Below are 21,735 nucleotides of genomic sequence, written 5' to 3'. Positions count from 1 at the left end.
AGAGCTGGATTTACCATTAGGCTTCATAGGCTGAAGCCTAGGGCCTCGAAATCTAGGGGGCCTCTGGCCAAGTGTATAATATTTTTGAAACTGTCACAGGCCTTTCATACATATGCTGTCACCTTCAGTAATTTTCCTTGCCCTTTATTTCAGAATAATAGTGTTTTAAGCCGATAACTCGACACTAGCATGGGCAATAAATAAATAAATAAATAAAACACGCAGTTTTCCAGCCCCTTATCTCATTGGACACGCTCGGCTGCAAATCGGTGTCAATGTGGTGGACACTTTCATCTTCCTCCAGTCGTGGGGGTGGGGGATTGGGAGGGGCCTCACAAGTGTAACAGCCTAGGGCCTCTCTTCATCCAAATCCAGCACTGATAATAATGAACCACTGTTCAACAACCAAGTCCTGAACCTTGGTAAAAATCCCCCTTTGGCCCTGTGTTAACCGGACTCCAGCCCCTGCCGTATTTAGTGGGGGTGCCGCCCTCTTTATTTTGCCCTGGACATGGCCTTGGTCCCATGTGGAAAATGTTCCAATGTAGAACACTGCAAAAATGCAAGGTGTCTTTTATTCAACGTCCACATTGCACCCTTTCAATACGTTTTGGGTGGCACAGAGGCGCAGCAGTAGAGTTACTGCCTTACAGATATAGGGACACAGGTTCGATCCTGACTGTGGGTGCTGTCTGGATGGAGTTTGTACGTTCTTCATGTGAACTGTGCGGGTTTTCCCCGGGTGCTCCGGTTTCCTTCCACACTCCAAAGATGTAAAGGTTTGTAGGCTAATTGGCTTGGTAAAATTGTAAATTGTCCCTAGTGTGTCAGTGTAAGGGAATCACTGGTCAGCATGAACTCGGTGGGCCGAAAGGCCAGTTTCCATCCTATATCTTAAAACTAAAAAAGCAAAACCAGAGTTGATACCACTGTAGTGAGTGGGGGAAAAGAAGAAATAAATTCTGTCTGATTTAGTTATGTCTATGTGATGAAAAAGCTGGTTGTATTTTAACTACATCAAGCAGTGTTTTATTCGTTGCTTTGATTACAAACTACAGAAAGGGGCACAGAAAGGAAAAGTGAATAAAATTGAAACTCCTTCAGAAGAATAAACCAAGTGTGATTTAGTAGTTTGCATAACAGATCTCAGCTAAATCCACGACAGCGTAGTGTTTTATTTTGCCGACCTAAATGGTTTTATCAAAAATCAATTCATATCAAAGGAACTTACAAAATTCATGCGTTTTAACATTACCCAAATCTTGAAGCTTACCAATTATGTTCACTTCAATTAATAAGAAAATTGGTTAGTCCTGATAAGCCAATCAGGTAGCTGAGTACCATTCACTGAAGCCTCAAGCATTTTAATCCTTTATAAAATGTACGAGCAAATGTTCACAATTGAAAGTGCAAACAGGGTGTGAGGGTCTAGTTTGCTGTTCCTCATTTTGTGCTGGGACTGAGACTAGGTATACTCACATTCTCCACTGCCCTCATTTAGATGAATGCAGTAACATGGAAGTAAGGAGTTGGGTGGGAAAAGGAGACATGTGGAAAGGTTATTCAAAAACGAGATTCTTAGCCTTCCATTCTAGAATGGATGAATTTAAAGTTGTGTTTTATATAACTGACTAGGGAAAGATGAAACCCGATAATTTATATAACTAAATCTGGAACGAAACAAGGATGAACACATTCAAGTAAATGGAAGGCAATGAAGTCGGATGTTTTATTATCACGTAAAGACCAAATACTTGGTATGGTATTAAAGACAATCAGATAAATTGCAATCAGGTGTTACTATGGGTGAATTTCCTCAGACAATGAACTAATACAGCGAAAATACATTTCTTCATTGTAATTATCTTACAATCTTGTGCAAATATGATCAGTGCATAGGTTGGTACCAAAGTGTGCTCATCTAGTTACGCATGTTTTAAACACTAGTTTGGCCTACTCTTAACTCCATACCTTTTGTTTGGTGAATCATAAGATTGTTTCGTCAAAACAGAACAGAAACTGATATCTCCCTTAATAAATTCATAGCAAAAATAAAGCAAACATAAAAGCATCTCTCCACCATCAAGTAGGTTGACGGAATTAGATTTAGTTAGACATCTCACGCCAACATATCTCCCCAAAAGGTAGACACAAAATGCTGGAGTAACTCAGCGGGTGAGGCAGCCTATCTGGAGAGAAGGAATGGGCAACTTTTCAGACTGAAGAAGGGTCTCGACCCGAAACGTCGCCCATTCCTTCTCTCCAGAGATGCTGCCTCACCCGATGAGTTACTCCAGCATTTTGTGTCTACCTTCGATTTAAACCAGCCTCTGCAGTTTTTTTCTTACATATCTCCCCAAAACCTTTTCATAACATTTCCTTATGAGCTAATTATATTTCACATTAATATTGCCAACACATTCTGTCTAGTGTGGACTAAAATGTACAGAGATCTACACGACCCATTGACCTGGTGTCAACCAGTATTGGTGGTACTATTGGGGACTGGGTGTAATCTCTCATGGCAGCTTCTGATTGCTGACTTTTCTAGTCACATGAGACCTATCGTATGATTTGATAATGCCTGGAAGAAAGAGCAGTCCATCTTTGTTTCTTAGTATAAATATGTAAAATGGGGAAAGTTTAATGGAGATATGCGGGGGAAGGTTTCTTCCACAGAGGGTAGTGGAGGCCTCGAATGCATTGCCATGGGTGGTGGTGGGGCTAGACACGATGGTGGTGTTTAAGAGGCTTTGAGAAAGGCACATGGAAGTGCAGTGAATTGAGGGATATGGATCATGTACAGGCTGATGAGATCAGTTAAACTTAGCACCATGTTCGGCACAAACACAGGGATGTAAGTAAGGTCTGTTCCTGAGCTGTACCGTTCTAGTAGACCCCCCTCAGTCATGACTGATCGAGGTACTGTTCTATGTTCTGTGTATGTAGAAAGTTGATCACAGTTACAGATTATGTATCTAAATATCATGGAATTTTCTGTTCCTGTTACTGATGATAAAATACTTCAAATTCAGTTTTTATTGCAATCATGACAAAGATAGGGGTTATCCCTTATTATACATTATTTTTTAATTAACCTGTGTGGTCAAACAGCAAAATAGTACCATCTTATCGATCTTTGTTAGTACTTAATCAACAGAGGTGAAGAGGTTTCACCAGCAGGTATTATCTAATGCTTAGCTTCCTCTTTGAAACTTTATGGAGAATTGCGTTCTTTTCAGTCTTTATAGCTATCGGTCATGAATTGGGTTGATACCACAGGTTTTCCAAGATTGTATCTGGAAGTGAACGAATCCAAGTCCCAAAGACCTATGCCAAAAAACAAAGCAGCGTTAGTGTACATCCAGCATGAACGGAAGAGTTGATGTCAACACTCTTTCTTGGAATCCTGCACCCCTGTCTATTGCAACATATAAAAGACACATTCCAAACTTGCCTGTAAACATACAAATGAACACACAAGGATGAGCATATCCAGGGATTTGTGGATATTCGTCTGCATTTGGATTGTATGTAGAATGGAAGTGGCATAAGCTGCTCACAGATTAGAAACACTGAATGTTGGTTTAAGATGTCGTTGCGATTTAGAAAATCTTCAAAAGGAGTGTATCGAGCTATACATGTAGCTCCAAGATATGACTTCCATCTCATATTGTTTCTTAAAATATAAGATTTATAATTACATTTTGCGATTGATTGGTGAGACTTCTTATGATTCCCACTCATAAAATCACAGTACAGGTATGCCAAAGACACAAAGTGCTAGAGTAACTCTGCGGGTCAGGCAGCATCTCTCAAGAAAATGGGTGGGTGACGTTTCGGGTCGGGTCTGAAAAAGCGTAGCGATCGGAAACGTCAGCTATCCTTTTTCTCCAGAGATGCTGCCTGACCTGATAGGTTACTCCAGCACTTATCAATTGACAATTAAATCCATTAGTTCTTAACAATGACTATTCTGGTATTATTTGTGAACATTTTGTTAGGCTTGGAACTAATCTCATTATTACAGCTCAGGTGAGTCGGGAGGTGGAGAACGGATGGGGAGGAATATTGGTAAAAAACCAATCTGGTGGGGAGAACAGTGGCTGTCAGAAAAACACTCTGTTCTCTCAGCGATTACCCTGCACTCTCTATCAAGACCACCCTGCTCACTCTGCCTCTCTAAGTCCAAATGAATAGGATTTCTGAAATTATGTTGCATAAAACACAGGGTGGCACAGTGACCCAGCGGTAGAGTTGCTGCCTTTCAGCGCCAGAGACCCGGGTTTGATCCTGACTATGGGTGCTGTCTGTACATAGTTTGTACGTTATACCTGTGAGCGCGTGGGTTTTTTCCGGGAGCTCCCACACTCCAAAGACGTACAGGTTTGTAGAATAGAATAGAACAGAATACCGTTTATTGTCATTTGAACCTCAGTTCAAACAAAATTACATTTTCTGCAGACATACAAACAAGAAAAAAACCCAAGACACACAATTTACATAAACATCTATCACAGTGAATCTCCAAACACTGTCTTGTCTCTCCCCTGATCTTTATTCTTCTCCCGATGTTAAAGACCCCGGCGGGCTTTGGTAAGTCCGTGGCCGTTAAGGTCGTGCTGGGCGATGTAAGGCCCAGCTCCGGGTCTTGATGTTGGAGCCCCCGCGGGCGATGATAAGTCCCGCTGCCATTAAAGCCCCGCCGGGCCATGTAAGGCCCCGCTCCCGGTCGTTTTAACCCCGCGATTCGGCGGGAGAAGTTGTCGTTGCAGGAGCTCCGGAAAGCGATCTCCCACCAGGGACCCGCGAGCTCCCGATGTTACCGTCCACAGGGCCTGCAGCTGGAGCCTCCGAAGCTCCGAAGCTCCGAAGTCAGGTCACAGCCGCGCGCCACCACAGCTCTCCACGCTCCGAAGTCGGCCAGTCCAGCGATGGTGAGTCCGCAGGCTCTGCGACCAGAGTTCCAGGTCGATTCCGGTTGGAGGCCGCTCCATGGTGCTAGGCCCCAACAACAATGGAGGCCCGACAGGGAAAGGTCAGGGTGCAACAGGCTTTATTAACCACCCATTGGAACTATATCACATGTCTGATCAAGAGATAACGAGTGGGAAAGAACTGCATATGCTGGTTTACATCAAAAATACACACAAAATGCTGGAGTAACTCAGCGGGTCAGGCGGCAACTCTGGAGAAAAGGAATAGGTGATCTTTACAGGTCGGGATCCTTCTTCAGACTGAGAGGCCTCTCGCTGGAGTTCAGAAAGATGAGGGGGGACCTCAATGAAATTTACCGAATAGTGAAAGGCCTGGATAGAGTGAATTTGGAGAGGATGTTTCCACTAGTGGGAGACTATAGGAGCAGAGGTCATAGCCTCGAAATAAAAGGTTGTATCCTTAGAAACGAGATGAGGTGGAATCTCTTTAGCCAGAGGGTGGTGAATTTGTGGAATTCATTGCAAGACAGCTGTGAAAGCCATGTCAATGGATATTTTTAAGGGAGGGATTGACAGATTCTTGATTAGTTAAGGATGTCAGGGATTATGGGGAGAAGGCAGTGGAATGGGGTTGAGAGGAAAAGATAGGTCAGCCATAATTGAATGGCGGAGTAGACTTGATGGGCCGAATGGCCTAACTGTCCCCATAACATGAACAAGAACTTTCAACTGTCCCGAGTCCATAGATTAATACACATCACTTTTCAATAGGACTTCCTTTAAGCAACAGTCAGACAAGAAAGTTTCCCAGTGAATTGAATCTGTCTGATGTTTATAATGCATTGTTATGTGCAAGCATACATGTTTTATTTCATCTCATTTTCCGAGTGGTATGTTGTTTTCCTATTATGGTTCTTATTAATAATCAGACTCACTGTTTTTTTAATGCTGAGATTGTGATGAGATTTTGTTGTTTTACCATTGGGGTTGCTGCTTGTCATATTTTTAAATCCTGCTGAAAATTGCTCAATGACCCTTGAGTGCACCCTGAATCAATGTTGTTCCTTAATTTCTCCATTGGCCATTTAATAATAGAGTACGACCCCACACTGCTTATTTCACATTCGCAGATGAAAGAAACAGCCACAATGTCCTTCTTAAAATTATTGCCAGAATTATTCCAGAGAGATTTATCCATGTTACTTTATACTTTTTCTTTTAATTTTTCTGCATCTTACATGATGGTTCACATACCACGCAAATTAAATGCAAATCTTTTTCACGGTACTATTCAATTTGCATTAAGGAATGTGTCTATTAACTGTTGAGGTGTGAATTATTTTTCTTCCCATCTATTTCCTTTAATTCATTTTATTTTCTACCTCATTTTAAGTTATGATGAAAGCTGAACTGATAGCCAGCTGTCACATCTCAGGTTGAAACAAGTCGTGAAAGGTGTGTGAGACAGGTTGTGTTCCCTATCTCACTGTAAGCATTTACAGTCTGGCCCTTCAGTCTTATGCTCCTCCCATACCCACCTGGTTTACATTCCAGCATGAGTGAATGCATCACCCTGATGCACACTGTTCAGTTGGAGGGAAAAAAACAACCACGTCTTTTTTTTAAATTGTGTTGAGTTGCAATTTATCGCTTCTTCTTCGCCAGCAAACATAAGCTTTCAATTAAGATAGGGATAAACATTGCTTCTCCCCTAAATCTCTGCCAATGTCACGCCATAACATTCTGCAAACAAGAATACGCGCGTAATTTAGGATAACTCAATTGCTGATATTTCATTGCTGATATTCCGCGCCTGTGCAAAATCACCATTTTGTCTTTGTGTGTGCCCTGGATCTCGTGGGAATTTGTGTTTCTTTCAAAAGTAAACTTCACTCAGAATGGCACGATGGTGTAGTGGTAGAGCTGCTGCCTCACAGCGCCAGAGGCTCAGGTTTAATCATGATTATGGGGACGGGGGTTTGTACCTTCTGCCTGTGACCAAGTAGGTTTTCTCTGGGTGCTCCAGTTTCCTCCCACATTTCAAAGACGTACAGATTTATAGGCTAATTGCTTTCTGTGAATTGCCCCAAGTGTGTAGGTTGCCAAAGTGGGATAGCATCGTACTCGTGTAAGAGTGGTCGATGGTCGACATAGGCTCAGTGGGCCGAAGGGCCTGTTTCCACGTTGTATCCCTAAACTAAACACCAGTAAATAAATACACCAGCAAATGTCTTTCTTTACATTCACAGTACCAACACACCAATGCATTCTATATATATAGCACCATTGCCACTCTTTGACAATACATCCATCCAATGTTTGAGAGGTTGTTGCACAGGAACGGCCCCTCACTTCCCAGTGGCAGCAGGTCCTTGGTCTGCAATCCTTCCCCACTAAGTCTTTGTGTTTGCTGCACAGAGCTTCAGTGCACAGATATCCAGTCGGTGGCATTTACTTCTGGATATCTTGTTGCACTGGAAGACCACCAAGTTTCAAACTGACCAACATTTAAGGAATTTGACCAGTTCAAATGCCTTAACCTAAATGGCTTCAGCCCAAACGCTGGAAAGTGAAAGGCTGGATAGTTCTCTAAAGCTGCATGAACACGATGAGACAAACAATTCTTAATTGTAAACTTCCTCGATCCTAGCAAACATTTATCTAGAGTCAAGAAGGTCTGTCATATGTACTGACAACGGAACAATAAAATTCTTACTTGCAGCAGCTTAACTGGCCCGCAAACACAATACACACAGATGATATATAATGAAAAAATGCAACAAAATTGATCACCCTAAGCCCAAGTAACCGTCCTAGTGCAAAAAGTGAAGTCTGTAGTGCAATCGTAGTGCCATAGTCCATGGAAGTTCACAGTTGCTGAGGTTAGTTAGGGGTGTGCAGTTTTCAGGCTCCTGTACCTTCTTCCCGATATAGGAACGAAATGAGAGAATAACCAGGGATGTGCATGTCTTTAATGATCCCACAACTCCTTGGCACAGTATCCTTTAATACCAAGTTGTTGCATACAAAAAGATACCCATATAAAATTTACATAAGATATGTAAAATAATTCAGTACCAACTTGAGCTGAGGGGCTGTATTCTTTGCTTTGCAATTCAATAAATGCTTAAACTATAATTTTCCTTCTTGACTTTTATATATTTATCCTGCAAATTATTTAAGAAGTTTTATGGCATTATTTATCTTTAATAATAAGAACCTTTTCAGGGCCAAATTGCATGAATGTTTTTCCCTCGGCTTTGGTAAATCATGGAGTTACATATAATATTTTTGGACAGGGATTCAATAGCAACAGTGGGTAAAAAAGGTTAAGTCTGTGGAAGTGGAAAGATGGGCGCACTTTCAACTCATTTGAACTCTATATTAATATAATGAAATGGCCTCAAGTCTCAACAAGAAATATAACTGCTATAAACAAAATTTTACTCAAAAATTAGATGAAAAGATGTACAAAGAGTCACTTTATCTACAACTAAGCTGGTTGCTAGGAGATTCTCTTCTACTGCTATGGTGATAGTTTTAGTTTCAGAAGCAAGGCTGGGGCACCATTTAAACAGCCGATCAGTATAGAGGTGCCACATCTCCTAGCAACAGTTGCAGATTGGTAAGCTGCTTTTGCTTTTTTTCTAATTCTATGATTATGGAAAAGCGAATAAGCTATCATGCATTAATGGTGTGTTCGTATATACTCAGTGGTGCTGTGGGGAAGTTTAGGATTTGCAATGCACTGCGCTTAAGAGTGTTGAAAATGAATTCAATAATGGCTTTGAAAAGGAAATTGGGTAAAGAATTAGAGCTGTTTAGTTTAAGTCAGAGATACAGCATGGAAACAGGCCCATTGGCCCACTGAGTCCATGTTGACCACCAGTCACCCATTCACCCTTGTTTAGAAACATAGAAAATAGGTGCAGGAGGAGACCATTCGGCCCTTTGAGCCAGCAGCGCCATTCATTGTGATCATGGCTGATCGTCCCCTATCAATAACCCGTTTACGTTATGGTTATGTTATTCCACTTTCTCATCCACTCGCTAGGACACTCGGAGCAATTTACAGAGGCCAATCGACCTGCAAATCTGCACATCTTTGGGATGTGGAGTAAACCGAGGCACCCGGAAGAAACGCAAGAAACACAGGGGAGAAACACAGGGGAACGTGCAAACTACCAGCTGCACCACTGTGTCACCTCGGAATAAAGATGCATGGTGCAGGACTGCAAGGCTGCAAATGCTGGAATTCCCCTAGACCTCACCTTCCACCCCACCAATCTCTGCATTCAATGGACCATCACTTGTGATTTCCCTAAGATCCAGCAAGATTCACAGCCCGACACCTCCTCCCCTCTCATTTTGATGGCACATTTCCTTTTGTCACTGTTCTTCTATCGCGACCAGTATCTGCCTTTCTTACAGCATTTTCCCATGCAGCCACAGGGAACGCAGCATCTATCCTTTCAAATCTACCCTTGAGGGCTTCAAACATTCCTTCCGGGATAATAGTGATTCACTTTTGCAGCCAGCTTTCATAATACGGTCTCCTGTACAATGGAGAAATGATCACAGATTTCGGCAATCGCTTTGTGGAGTACCTGCGCTCAGCCCATATTTGAGCCTCAAATTAATTAATTTTCCATCCCACTCACACTCTGACCTATCTGTCTGTCCATCCCCGCCCCCACCCACCCATCCACCGCCTTCACTGTTACTCGAAGATCAATGAGGAACAGCACCTCATGTTCCTTCCAAAATCCATTGTGAATTTGATATCTCCTGGCAACTCATTCTCTTGGTCTGTGTCCCAAGTTGGCCATTTCTGTTGTAAGGCAACCAGTCCGGAGAACAGTCCCGACACAAAACTTCGCCCATCCATGTTCTTCAATGATACTTCCCTGCCGAGTTGCTCCAGCACTTTGTGCTTTCTTTGGTAAATCAGCATCTGCAGTTCCTTGTTACTACTACTACTACTATTAATATTAGCTCAGCTTTTCCCTCCTCATTAGCACAGCTGGACCTGCTGGAATTTTACATGGGACACAAAGTGCTGGAGTAACCCAACAGGTAAGGCAGTGTCTCTGCAAGACATGGCACCCTTCTTCAGACTGATTGTAGAGGAGGAGAGAAAGCTGTAAAAGAGATGGGAACAGGACAAATCCTTGCAAATTGGTGTAGGGGGATTCTGATTGGCAAATGCGTGGACAAATTATTTTGTTTTTCTTTCTTTCCTGGTTCTGGTGAGAGCACTTTGACCTGAATTGTTGGATTCTTCCTTCAGCTACTGTTTGATCTGCTGAATGTTAGCAGCATTTTCTGTTATTAAAAGGGAGTGGAACTAATTGGACAGCTTTTTCAAAGAATTAACAGAAGCGTGATGGGCCAAATTGCCTCCTGTAGTGCAACATTCTGGTGATTCTATTTATAGGCTGCGCATAATACTCTAAACCTTTGCTTGCTTGCTATGGGACTGTGGAGACTAATGTTGGTTTTACTTAATTAAATTTTAATCCTTACAACAGAAGTTAAATGCATATTCTTCCCAATGCTCCTGTAATTTTAATTTGGTAAGGAACATTTAAAAAAAAACATTTAAAAAAAGCCTTCTTAGCATTAAACGTTAGGAGGCTAAAAAAACGACAGCATATTAGGATATAAGTTGATAATTCAGTGAAGCATTGCATGTAAGACAGAGTAAGTATTCGATCAGGTGGATCTCCTGATGGTACAACCGGCTGAATCTAAAGCAATGTCTGTCACTACGCATTTACCTCTTAAACATAAAACACATAACAGTCACTTCTCGGTCTTGACAGCAGTTGGTGCACAGAAGTGCGCAGACTCGAACTGAAGGAGAAATAAAAACTGCAAGTTTGTCATTCCTGCACTGGCTACCCACAACAGTTTCTCTGGGGTAAGGGAGAAAGCCACAGTCTTTTACAGAGTTACGGGCCAGCACCATCCAGTGGTTATCTTTTGAACCCAGTCTCACCCTCTTCTGGAGTATTTGCGTCAATAGCTACATTTCCAAGACGGGATGAGCAGTTTAATGCCCCTGTCCCACTTAGGAAACCTGAACGGAAACCTCTGGAGACTTTGCGCCCCACCCAAGGTTTCCGTGCGGTTCCCGGAGGTTGCAGGTGGTTCCTGGAGGTTGCAGGTAGTGGTAGCAGGTAGGGAGACTGACAAAAACCTCCGGGAACTGCACGGAAACCTTGGGCGGGGCACAAAGTCTCCAGAGGTTTCCGTTCAGGTTTCCTAAGTGGGACAGGGGCATTAGGGTGCATATTGCACAATGCAGTGTTAATGTAGACAAAGTGAAAAGGCGAACCATCTGTGGATCATTTCATCAAAGCTCGACACAGCAGCCTACATTCCTAACTTCAAACTTTCCAACGTAAAGCACAATCCATGTCAACACATCTAACATGGATGTGTACCTGTTAAGGCAAAGGAATAGACCATGGCTGCACCTGTGGATCACTATCAAGCACTTTCTACAATTTGTTAAAAGCACAATCGGGCGGCACAGTGGTGCATGGTAGAGTTGCTGCCTTACAGCGCAAGAGACCCAGATTCAATCCTGACTGTGCAGAGTTTATAGGTTTTCCCTGTGACTGTGTGAGTTTTCTCCGGGTGCTCTGGTTTCCTCCCACATTCCAAAGACATACAGGTTTGTAAGTTAATTGACTTTGGGAAAATTGTCCCCAGTGTGTAGATAGTGCTAGTGTACAGGGATCGCTGGTCAGTGGGCGGAAGGGACGATTTCCGCGCTGTTTCTCTAAACTAAACTAATAACAGTCGCGGGTCATACCAATTTTGTGTCAGTTTGGCTGCAGCTACTTTCTTGCATGCATCAGGGAGTCACATTCGCACATACGTTTCATGAAACAAAAGCCTAATGATGTCAGTTTTGAAAGTTCAACTGACCCAACGTCCACAATGTTTTGGCGAAGCAAGTTCCGCTTTCCACCGCCTGTGTGGAAAAAAACCCATTTCCTCATTGTTTTGCATATCAGACTCAGCGTAAAGATTCATCCCTGGTTAGTGGCTAAATAATAAAACAAAATAATCATGTTTATAGATTGGAGTTCGAGAAGCAGACAAGGAATGCAGTTGCCACCATTCACTAGATATGAATGTTGTGGCATTTGAAGGTATAACTCTAGTCTGTGCAATAATAGGGGTGACAAAAATTTGATCAGGAACAAAAACTGCCGTGACTTTTTAGCTTCCCGGAGCAAGGCTGTGATACGATTGCTCACTTCCTACCCTCACACCAATGACCTCACTAAACATAGGACCTCACCATCCTTAATGCTGTGCCTCTGACGTAAACTCTGAGGTTGAAAACCTAGATTTTAGCAAAATCCTTGAAACAAAGAAGAATTGTTCCCGAAGGGAAAAAAAAATCTTTTTTTTTTTTTATTGTAAAAAATAAATTGTGCACACATTTTCTACTTGACTCTTAATGGATCAATAAATGGCTGTGATTTGTGAAAACATGGCCTTATTAAAGATACTGAATATCAATTGGAAGTGTTTAAAATAGAGCGATAGATTTGTCTGACGGTACAGTCAGCTCTGGTTCAGTATGTAGTTTACACAACTGAATAAAATGGCTACACAGAAAAGCTGGAGAAACTCAGCGGGTGCAGCAGCATCTATGGAGCGAAGGAAATAGGCAACGTTTCGGGCCGGCTGTTGGTTCAGGTTCTGCTCAGCAACATACACACAAAATACAAGTGAATACTCCATTGCAGCACTGGGGGATTGCTGTACTATTGGAGATGCCATTTCAGATGAAAAGGCAAACTGAGATATTGACCCATATAACCATATAACAATTACAGCACGGAAACAGGCCATCTCGGCCCTACAAGTCCGTGCCGAACATCTTTTTTCCCTTAGTCCCACCTGCCTGCACCCATACCATAACCCGCCATTCCCTTGTCATCCATATGCCTATCCAATTTATTTTTAAATGATACCAACGAACCTGCCTCCACCACTTCCACTGGAAGCTCATTCCACACCGCTACCACTCGCTGAGTAAAGAAGTTCCCCCTCATGTTACCCCTAAACTTCTGTCCCTTAATTCTGAAGTCAAGTCCTCTTGTTTGAATCTTCCCTATTCTCAAAGGGAAAAGCTGATCCCCATCAACTCCACAACAATATTTACTGTACTTTCAGCTACATTTGAAAAGCAGGATAGGTGCATTCCCCCAGATATTCTCCCAATATCAACTCCTCAAACCAGACATCTCATCACTAGCTGAACATGCTTGCTGTATGCTTTTACAACTTTCTCCCCCAAACTATAATCAGTCTGAAGAAGGATTCTGAAGCGAAAATATTATCTCTCCATGTTCTCCACAGATGCTGCCGGACCCGTTGCACTTTGTGTTCTACCTTGATTTGTAAAGACTGACACATTTTCCCATTCCAATATTGAACAAACTTCATGTGTAGGAAGGAACTGCAGATGCTGGTTTAAATCAAAATGCTGGAGTAACTCAGCGGGACAGGCAGCATCACTGGAGAGAAGGAAGGAGTGACGTTTCGGGTTGAGACCATTCTTCAGACTGATGTCAGGGGAGTGGGTGGTACATAGATAAGGAAGTCTGCAGAAGGGTCTCGACCCGAAATGTCACCCATTCCGTCTTCCTTGAATGGAGGCCCCAGTAGTTCACCTCCATTCTCACTGACTTGGCTGAACTCAATTTTAGATTAAACAACTTCTCCTTCATTTTAACTCAATGCCCTCAGAACAAAGATAGTGCCATGGGAACTGCATGGACCCACGCCATGCCAGTCTTTCTTCATGGACACATGCAACAGTCTTTGTTTTAATCCTACTCAATTCTTTCATTGTCACATTGAGAATTGAATTACCAGTAGTGATATTTCCTGCACTCATAGAGAACTCACAAATTTCATAATGTTTACCGTCAATCTTTTCCTTGCTCTTACCTTGACTAGGTTCCTTTTTGACTCTCTCCTTTCTGGATCTGTCCACCACATCAGGAGATAGGTTAGACATAAACATCCATTACATATCCACAGAACGCACATGGTTATACTTGTTCCCACCCTGTCTCTTGTAAGTACTTTAAAGCATTCTCCCAGTTCCTCTATCCTCTAATTCCTAGGAGTGGAATTAGGCCATTCGGCCCATCAGTTCTACTCTGCTATTCAATCATGGCTGATCTATCTCTCCTTCTTAACCCCATTGACTTGGCCTACAAAGTCTTCTGTGTCCTATAATTCTGAGGCTATGAGCTCTAGTCCTTGACTCTCCCAAATAACTCATTTGATCCATTGATGGTGCTCCTGAAATGTCTGCCTTATTCATAAACTATGAATAGACTCAGTCTATCCCATGAAGCAGTGGTTCACTCAGACTTCTCTTCTCCTATACCATGTGTTCACAATGTGGTCTCCTCATCACTGGTGAAGCCACCTGCAGATTAAGTGATCACTTTACATAGCAGCAGCATTCAGTCTGTCAGTGCGGCCACAAGGGGCTCTGAGTAAGATGGGCCTGAATTTGGAAAGATAAAACACATTTACAATGTTTAGTAAGGAAGGAAGGTTGAACATGGGGCAATAGGTTCGTAAAGATGAAAATGCTTTTGAGAAGAATGCGGAGATGATGATAATTTTCTACAGTTTATCTCAGTTTTCCAAATTCTTGCCACTTACTCAGAGCTCCTTGTGCGAATGACCCCAATTATGGTTCCATCCCTACCACTAGATTGAAATTCTGCCCTGATCAAAGTTGCAAATTAACACCAAGCCAGAACTTGAGGAGAAAGGTGTTAATGTAGGTATGTTGCAAAACCTACCTTAAGCGTCGCTGCAGATCTGTCCAAGCCCGTGTGCGTGATTTTGGCGTCGTTGAGAGGGGGGCGGGTTTAAAACGCGATTTTCCCTAGGCTATTCAAATGGAGCTTGTTCAGCCTACTTAGTTGCTGACGAAAAATCGCTGGGAGATTCTTTCGCTGGAGCTATTTTTAAATTTAAATGGTTAATTTAATTGTTATAGTAGGTTAAAAATTATCCTCTAAACCCGTGACTGCCGACAACGGGACAGATCTCACACAGGGGACAACGGAAGGTAGGTTGTTTATTTTTACATTAAAAAGGGCCTCTTAAGATCCCTTTATACAAAGTTTAATGTTGCGAGTAGCTAATTTGGGGGCCCATTAAAATCCCGCAGTATTTTTCTGGGCATTTGGGGGTACAAATTCACCTCAATGGGAACGTTCTAAACCAGTGCGTTCCACAGAGTTCCACAGGATCCCACTCGAAAGCTGATTTAAATGGCCATTAATTTACAGCAATTGAACACTAAATTCCTTCCATTTGGCCTATAAATTAATGTCAATGAGATTTAAAAATCATGTTTTATTGTGAATTCTTTGTGAATGTTATTTGGACACTTAGGCTATTTAAAAATGTTAATCATTTCTTAAGAAATAGATAGATGTTTAGATCTAGTAATTGAAGTTTGGAATTAGCTACAATTGGGTAACTTACTAATTATATGCTTTAATTTCAGGTCATCCAAGTAGGATGGTTTCATATTTGTTTCAGAATGCTTCAGTCTATAATAACTGAAAATTTCTTTCAGTTCTCTTAATTTTTAAGAACGTTATGGCCATTTCACTGTCCTCGATCACAGCTTTTGTGTTAAGTCAATGGAAAGTCAATAGGGAACAAGATGCTAATTTCCGAGTATGAAAATGGCCATAACTTTTTTAATACTGAAGATATGAAAGTGAATTAGGTGTCAAATTAAACTTATTTTTGTGCTTTATCTGATGGGATAAATTGCAGACATGATTTTTTAAATCTCAAAATTAGAATTCAGGAAGAAAGTTGGGTGGTCAGGTGTTTAATGAGAACAGGACTGAGGGAGATGGGGCCAAGTCTTATAGATGAATTTGGAGAGAGAACAAAGGTTGATAAGAAGGAAACTAGAGAAATGCAGATTGTATCAGTCTTAGTGACAAGGAGCTCCTTGCACATATTGGATGGTTAGTTTAGTTTAGTTTAGTTTATTGTCACATGTAACGAGGTACAGTGAAACACTTGTTGTTGCATGCTAGCCAGTCAGCAGAAAGAGTATACATGATTACAACCAAGCCGTCCACGGTGTACAGATACAGGATCAAGGGTATAATGTTTAGTGCAAGATAACGTCCAATAAAGACCAATTAAAGATAGTCTGAAAGTTTTCAATGACGTAGAAAGTAGCTCAGGTCTGCTCCCTAGTTGTTGGTAGGATGGTCCAGTTGTCTGATAACAGCTGGGAAGCTGCTCTGGATGTGAGGATATAGGAGACAAGCTTCAGAGGTTTAAAAATATAATTAGCAGTTGAGCAATTTCTACAGATGAAAGAGATGCTGCTTTATGGGTCAGTCAGATCTTTCAGTAAATAGCTAATCCAATTGTCTATTATTACTGCACTCCTTTGAGGTGAGAGAGATTATGGTTTTAATGGAAGATAAATTGTCAAAGTCAGTTTTTACTAATTATTAATAGGTTAAGTTAATAATAGTAGAAATTAGGGGCAAGCAGAATGGATTGAGCTTGGAAATGGATTTAAGGCTAAAGATTAAATAAGATCTTACAGAATGGTTGTATGGCTGATTTCTGCAAATTAAGGTTTATATTTAGTTTCTGTTTAGTTTGGTTTTTTATTATTTCCTTGTGCACCAAGGTACAGTGAAAAGCGATTGCATTTGTGCTACCCAGTCAAAGAAAGCACTATACAAGATTACAACCAAGCATTCCACAGTGTACAGACACAGGATAAAGGGTACGGGGAGTTGAGATTGAAGTAGAGAGCAGAGTGAAATGAGAAAGGATCTTTTTCCGTGGACAGGCACAAAAGGAGAGAAGGGGGGAGGAGGAGGAGGGCAGGATAAATTATAGGGAGTCCATCAGCTATGACTCCTTTCGGAAAGGTCATCGGAGAGTGGCTATGATTGAACCGTCAGGATGAGTCATAATGTCAATTAAACTATTATGTATTTGTAAAGCTCTCAATTCATTACAAATCATGATAGAATCCTAGACAAAAACAGAGTGATTCAATTCTCCACATTCCTGCCAGTGTTAATAAAACTGATTGGTTCCCAGGCAATATTAGAAGACTTGCCGATAATCTGTGATAAATGGGAGATATACATGGAGAGCTAGGGCCAAGGTAGAGGCCAGCTAAAATATTGTGAAGTCCAATTAACCCAATGTCTTGGGAGTGAGTTTACTTCCATAATCGCATAAACTGCTTTGTTAATCTATCCTCCAACCTTTCTAGATTTGTAAATAGACCGTCTGGGTCTCTTATCCAGGAGTCAGTTGAGTTGAAACTACATGCAAGAAATCTGATAAGATTTGGTTTTAACATCCCTCCCGATTTATATCTTTCTGCACTGAATATAATAACTTGCAAAGAGATTATCAGCAAACAAGTTCAATTCCGTGTGAAAATATACATCTTCTAGATGCGCTGGGACGCATCCTCAGTGATGTGACCTGGGGTCATCGCGTGTTTCGGGTCTCACAACATCAGACACCCTCGCCCAGGCGACCCAGCCGGGGTTGATCAGGCCCCTCCAGAGAGTAGAGGCCCAGTGCCATCAAACACTCATCATAGTGTTACCCACTCATAGTGTTACCCACATCATAACCCACTCATTCCTGGGATTATTCTCGTAAACCTCCTCTGGACTTTCTCCAGAGTCAGCACATGCTTGCTCAGATATGGGGCCCAAAATTGCTCACAATACTCCAAATACCTCCTGACCAGTGCCTCAAGGGCCTGTCACCCTTGGGCGTTATTTGCGTGTCATTACGCGACATCATTTACGCGTCACGATGCACATGGCGTGCATTATGCGCGCATGGCGCATGGCGGCGTAGGCAGTGACCCCAGAATTTTGGGATTCACAAAATCTTTGCGCTCCACCTGCTTGACACGCAAATGACGCCCAAGTGGAACAGGCCCTTTATAGAGCCTCAGTATTACATCCCTGTTTTTTTACTCTAGTCCTCTAGAAATAAATGTTTGCATTGTGTTTGCCTTCCTTGCTACGTACGACTATTCAGAGCAAGAGATAATGTCATATTCTGGTTTTACAGTGACCAGATAACAAAGTGGAATTAACTGCAGGAAGCTCTATGGGACAAAAAAGATAGCTGAGAAACCTTGTGGGGTTTTTTTTTTAATTCCACTATAACAACATGACCTAAAATCTAACCTGATATAAACTTTCAAAGCAGAGCTTCACATATAGGTAAAAGTTGTAGAAGACACAAAAGTGAAGTTATGTTTAGATATTTATAAGAGGTATATATTCGAACCTAGACACAGCAGCAAGAATTCACATTTTAAAAATAAACGCTTATCTTTGCAACATTTTGGCTTGAGTTCATTTTTCCTGTGGTCTACAACATTGCAACATAAATATAAAGGTTAAATAAAATCTGAAAATTTGTGGAGGAGTCTTAAAAGCCTGTGGCATCCTGTTGAACTACTCCAACCTACTTTGACATTTCCCTGCTTTGCTGACTTCTGCCTTTCATGATCCTAAGAGTTTCTTCTTAGTCACCGTTCCACTGAGTAGATCAGTCAGTAGATATACACATCTGCCAGCATGACTCATACACTAACATACATTACTACTGTCTCCAGTTAGATGCTGTACAGGGTTGCTGGGGATTTCCAAATCATTGCAGTGTTGAGTTTAACAGGATTGTTAAACAAACATGATTTCCAACAGTTTCCAGATTTTCCCGAGCCAATCTCTAAATATGATGGTTTCCAATCTTTTCGTTCTATGAAACCTTTTTGAATTAAAACAGGATGAATCTTGCTAATCTAACAATTTTGGAACAATCAAATGTCCAAGTTATGATGAAGAGTCTCAGATCAGATACATTTACAGTGCCTCTTTCCATAGATGCTGTCTAACCTGCTGGTGATTTCAGCATTTTCTGTTTTTTGTTAGATTTCACAATTCAATTTCCCCTCCTCGAAGTTCTTTAGTAACTTGTCAGTTTCTTTGTTGAACTAAATTAAGGCGCAGGTTGCAATCAAAAGCGCTTGAACAATAGGTTGGGAAGATAGCCAAACTGTAAGAAAGATGACTGCGCCTCCTTTTCATGCAATTATTGTTTTTTTTTATTTGAGCTATCTGCTCCATTGTCACCACCAGTCATTCCACCACATTTAATTTTGAAACAGATCTTTGTAAAATACGATTATTGTAAATGAGTAAATTAATAAATTAGCCTTTCAATCCCACATGATAAACATCCACACAAATGGTTGGTTTAGAAATCACCTGTACGTATTGTTTGCATGGACTCTACAGCAATTACGTCAACAGTTTCAACCAAAAGTAGAAAGCACATCTTCATTTAGCACTAACCAGCAAATGGAAAGTGGTCTAGCAAATGGAAAGTGGTCTAGTGTGGGAGAAGATTTAGGCTAAACAGATTTGTTTGGTAGGGTAGAGATATGTGAAATATATACATCTTCTGGATGCGCTGGGATGTATTCTCAGTGATGTGATCTGGGGTCATCGGGCACCCACAACATCAGACACCCTCACACAGGCGACCAAGCCGGGGTTGATCAGGCCCCGACTTGCGTCCCAGCAGCAACCGCCTATGGATCAGCCATCTTAATAATTACTCTGCAGGGGTTGGGAGACTTTAGTGCGTGGAGGGACTGGGCTCTGTGGGGTGAATGCCGGCTGGGCTCACCAAGTTCAAGGCCTGTGCGCTGTACCTCTTCTTCTCTGAGTATTTCATTCTCGCCTGATGGGTTTTTAGACCACGGTGGTTCTTTAGGCCTTTCTGTAGCTTTGTTGGGTGTCTTTCTCATGAAAGACACAGACTGGGATGCTGACCCAGCCTGTCCCGGGTGCCATCTTTCCGTGCCGTCAACTGTCTCTCTAGTAGTCACCAAACTCTTCTTGGTCGTCACCCAGTCTATTCCTAGGTGCCACTGGCTGCAATGTGAAAAGTTACTTTGGTCCAGAACAATGCTCCCCACTTAGAACATAGAACACTACAACACGGGAAATTGTCCTTCGTCCCCTAATGTTTGTGTTGAACATGATACCAAGATACCAACTAATCTCCTCTGCCTGCTCGTGATCCATATACCTCAATTCCTGTGTACTGCATTCACAATCCTAACAAAACGGCTCTTAAATGCCACCATCATATCTGTCTTAACCACCACCCCTTCCAATGCATTCCAGGCACCCTCCACCCGATATGTAAAAAGTTGCCTTTGTTATAGAGGCCACGCACATCTCCTTTTAAAAATTACTGTTCTTAGCTTAAAGTTATGCCCTGTAATCATTGTGATTTACACCATGGGTAAAAGGTTCTGACTGTCTACCCAATAATAATAATAATAATAATAATAATAATAATAATAATAATAATAATAATAATAATAATAATAATAAATTTTATTTATGGGCGCCTTTCAGAACACTCAAGGACACCTTACAGTCAAAGCAAGCAAACTACAAATATATAAATGAAATGAAACAAAAACAGCATATCCATGAATTTGATAAGTAGTAGGGACAGCAATAATTTCATAGACTTCTATCAGGTCTCCCTTCAACCTCTGACTTTGCTTTCCGCCATCACCTTTTCTATTGTTCCCTCAAGCAGATCGAATTAATTAACTAATTGATTAATACTTTATTGTTACATGTGACAAGCCCCAGTGAAACTCATTGCTTCCATACCCAAGGTATGCAATCGTTGCCACTTAAAGGGCACTGACAAAAGTTACAAAGCACACGGATTGTGCTTTCATCCCTGAATGCAAGACTCTGGCCATTAATCCCACAAGTTCTCCACATGTGTGTGGGAGGGCTGGTGTCCACAGTCTTCAATCCAATTCTATTAGTGCCATGAGTATATGAAAATCATTATTAATGGACAGGCTCAGGAGCTTGACGCCTTACAGAAATTACCGTAGTGTAATTAATTTTGCTAATAGCAGCACATCATCAACTGCAACATTAAGATTAGGATCAGAAATAAATAGGTTGAACAGCTAGCAGCCAACCTGTAATGTAGAGATAATCTATTTATGATAGTCTTGGGTCAGCGTGAAATTAAATATTGAAATTATTCTGTGGTTTGCGGTAAATCTGAATGACGAAACATACAATATTAGTACATGGAGCAAAGAAAAATACACCACAGGAACAAGCTCTACGACTCACAATGTCTGCGTCAAATATAATACCAAGATGAACTAATCTCATCGGCCTGCCCATGACCCATATTCCTCCATTCCCTGCATATCTTGTGCCTATCTAAAAGCTTCTTTGTTTCAGATTCCACCACAACCCCTTGCAGCACGTTCCAGGACCCTACCATCCCACGTGTGAAAAGGTTGTCCCTCACATCCCCTTTAAACTTTGCCTCTCTTACCTTAAATCTGTGCCCTGTAGTTTTTGACATTTCTACCCTGGGAATAAGATTCTGGCTGTCTCCCCTTTCTACGCCTGTCATAATTCTGTATACTTCTATAAGGTCTCCCCTCAACTTCCGACATTCTGGAGAAAATAATCCAAGTTTGTCCAACCTCTTCTTGTAGCTAATGCCCCCCTAATCCAAGCAGTATTATATAAACCTTTTTTGTACCCTCTCCAAAGCCTCCACATGCGTTCTATAACATGGCAGCCTGAAATGTGATCTAACCAGTCTAACAGAGCAAAACTAACAGAGCCTCAGG

The 21,735-nt window shown here is 41.6% G+C and overlaps 1 protein-coding gene across 4 annotated transcripts in view; it reads right to left on the bottom strand.

Moving 5' to 3' along the window:
* Positions 1-370: 370 nt before the first annotated feature.
* The window catches only part of LOC129713242 (phosphatidylethanolamine-binding protein 4), a 204,920-nt gene continuing 183,555 nt past the window's right edge, over positions 371-21,735 (bottom strand). The window contains exon 6 of one of the 4 annotated variants that reach the window (XM_055662181.1): positions 371-3,330. In XM_055662181.1, coding sequence (XP_055518156.1) covers positions 3,252-3,330 — 79 coding nt within the window. In that variant the 3' untranslated portion in view covers positions 371-3,251. The remainder of the gene's footprint in view (positions 3,331-21,735) is intronic. The other 3 variants (XM_055662182.1, XM_055662179.1, XM_055662180.1) reach the window with 3 other exon arrangements.

This window comes from Leucoraja erinacea, chromosome 35 (assembly GCF_028641065.1).
Source record: "Leucoraja erinacea ecotype New England chromosome 35, Leri_hhj_1, whole genome shotgun sequence".
Taxonomy (NCBI): domain Eukaryota; kingdom Metazoa; phylum Chordata; class Chondrichthyes; order Rajiformes; family Rajidae; genus Leucoraja; species Leucoraja erinaceus.
The sequence above is the reverse complement of the archived record's forward strand: the minus strand, read 5'-3'. Positions and strand labels throughout refer to the sequence as shown.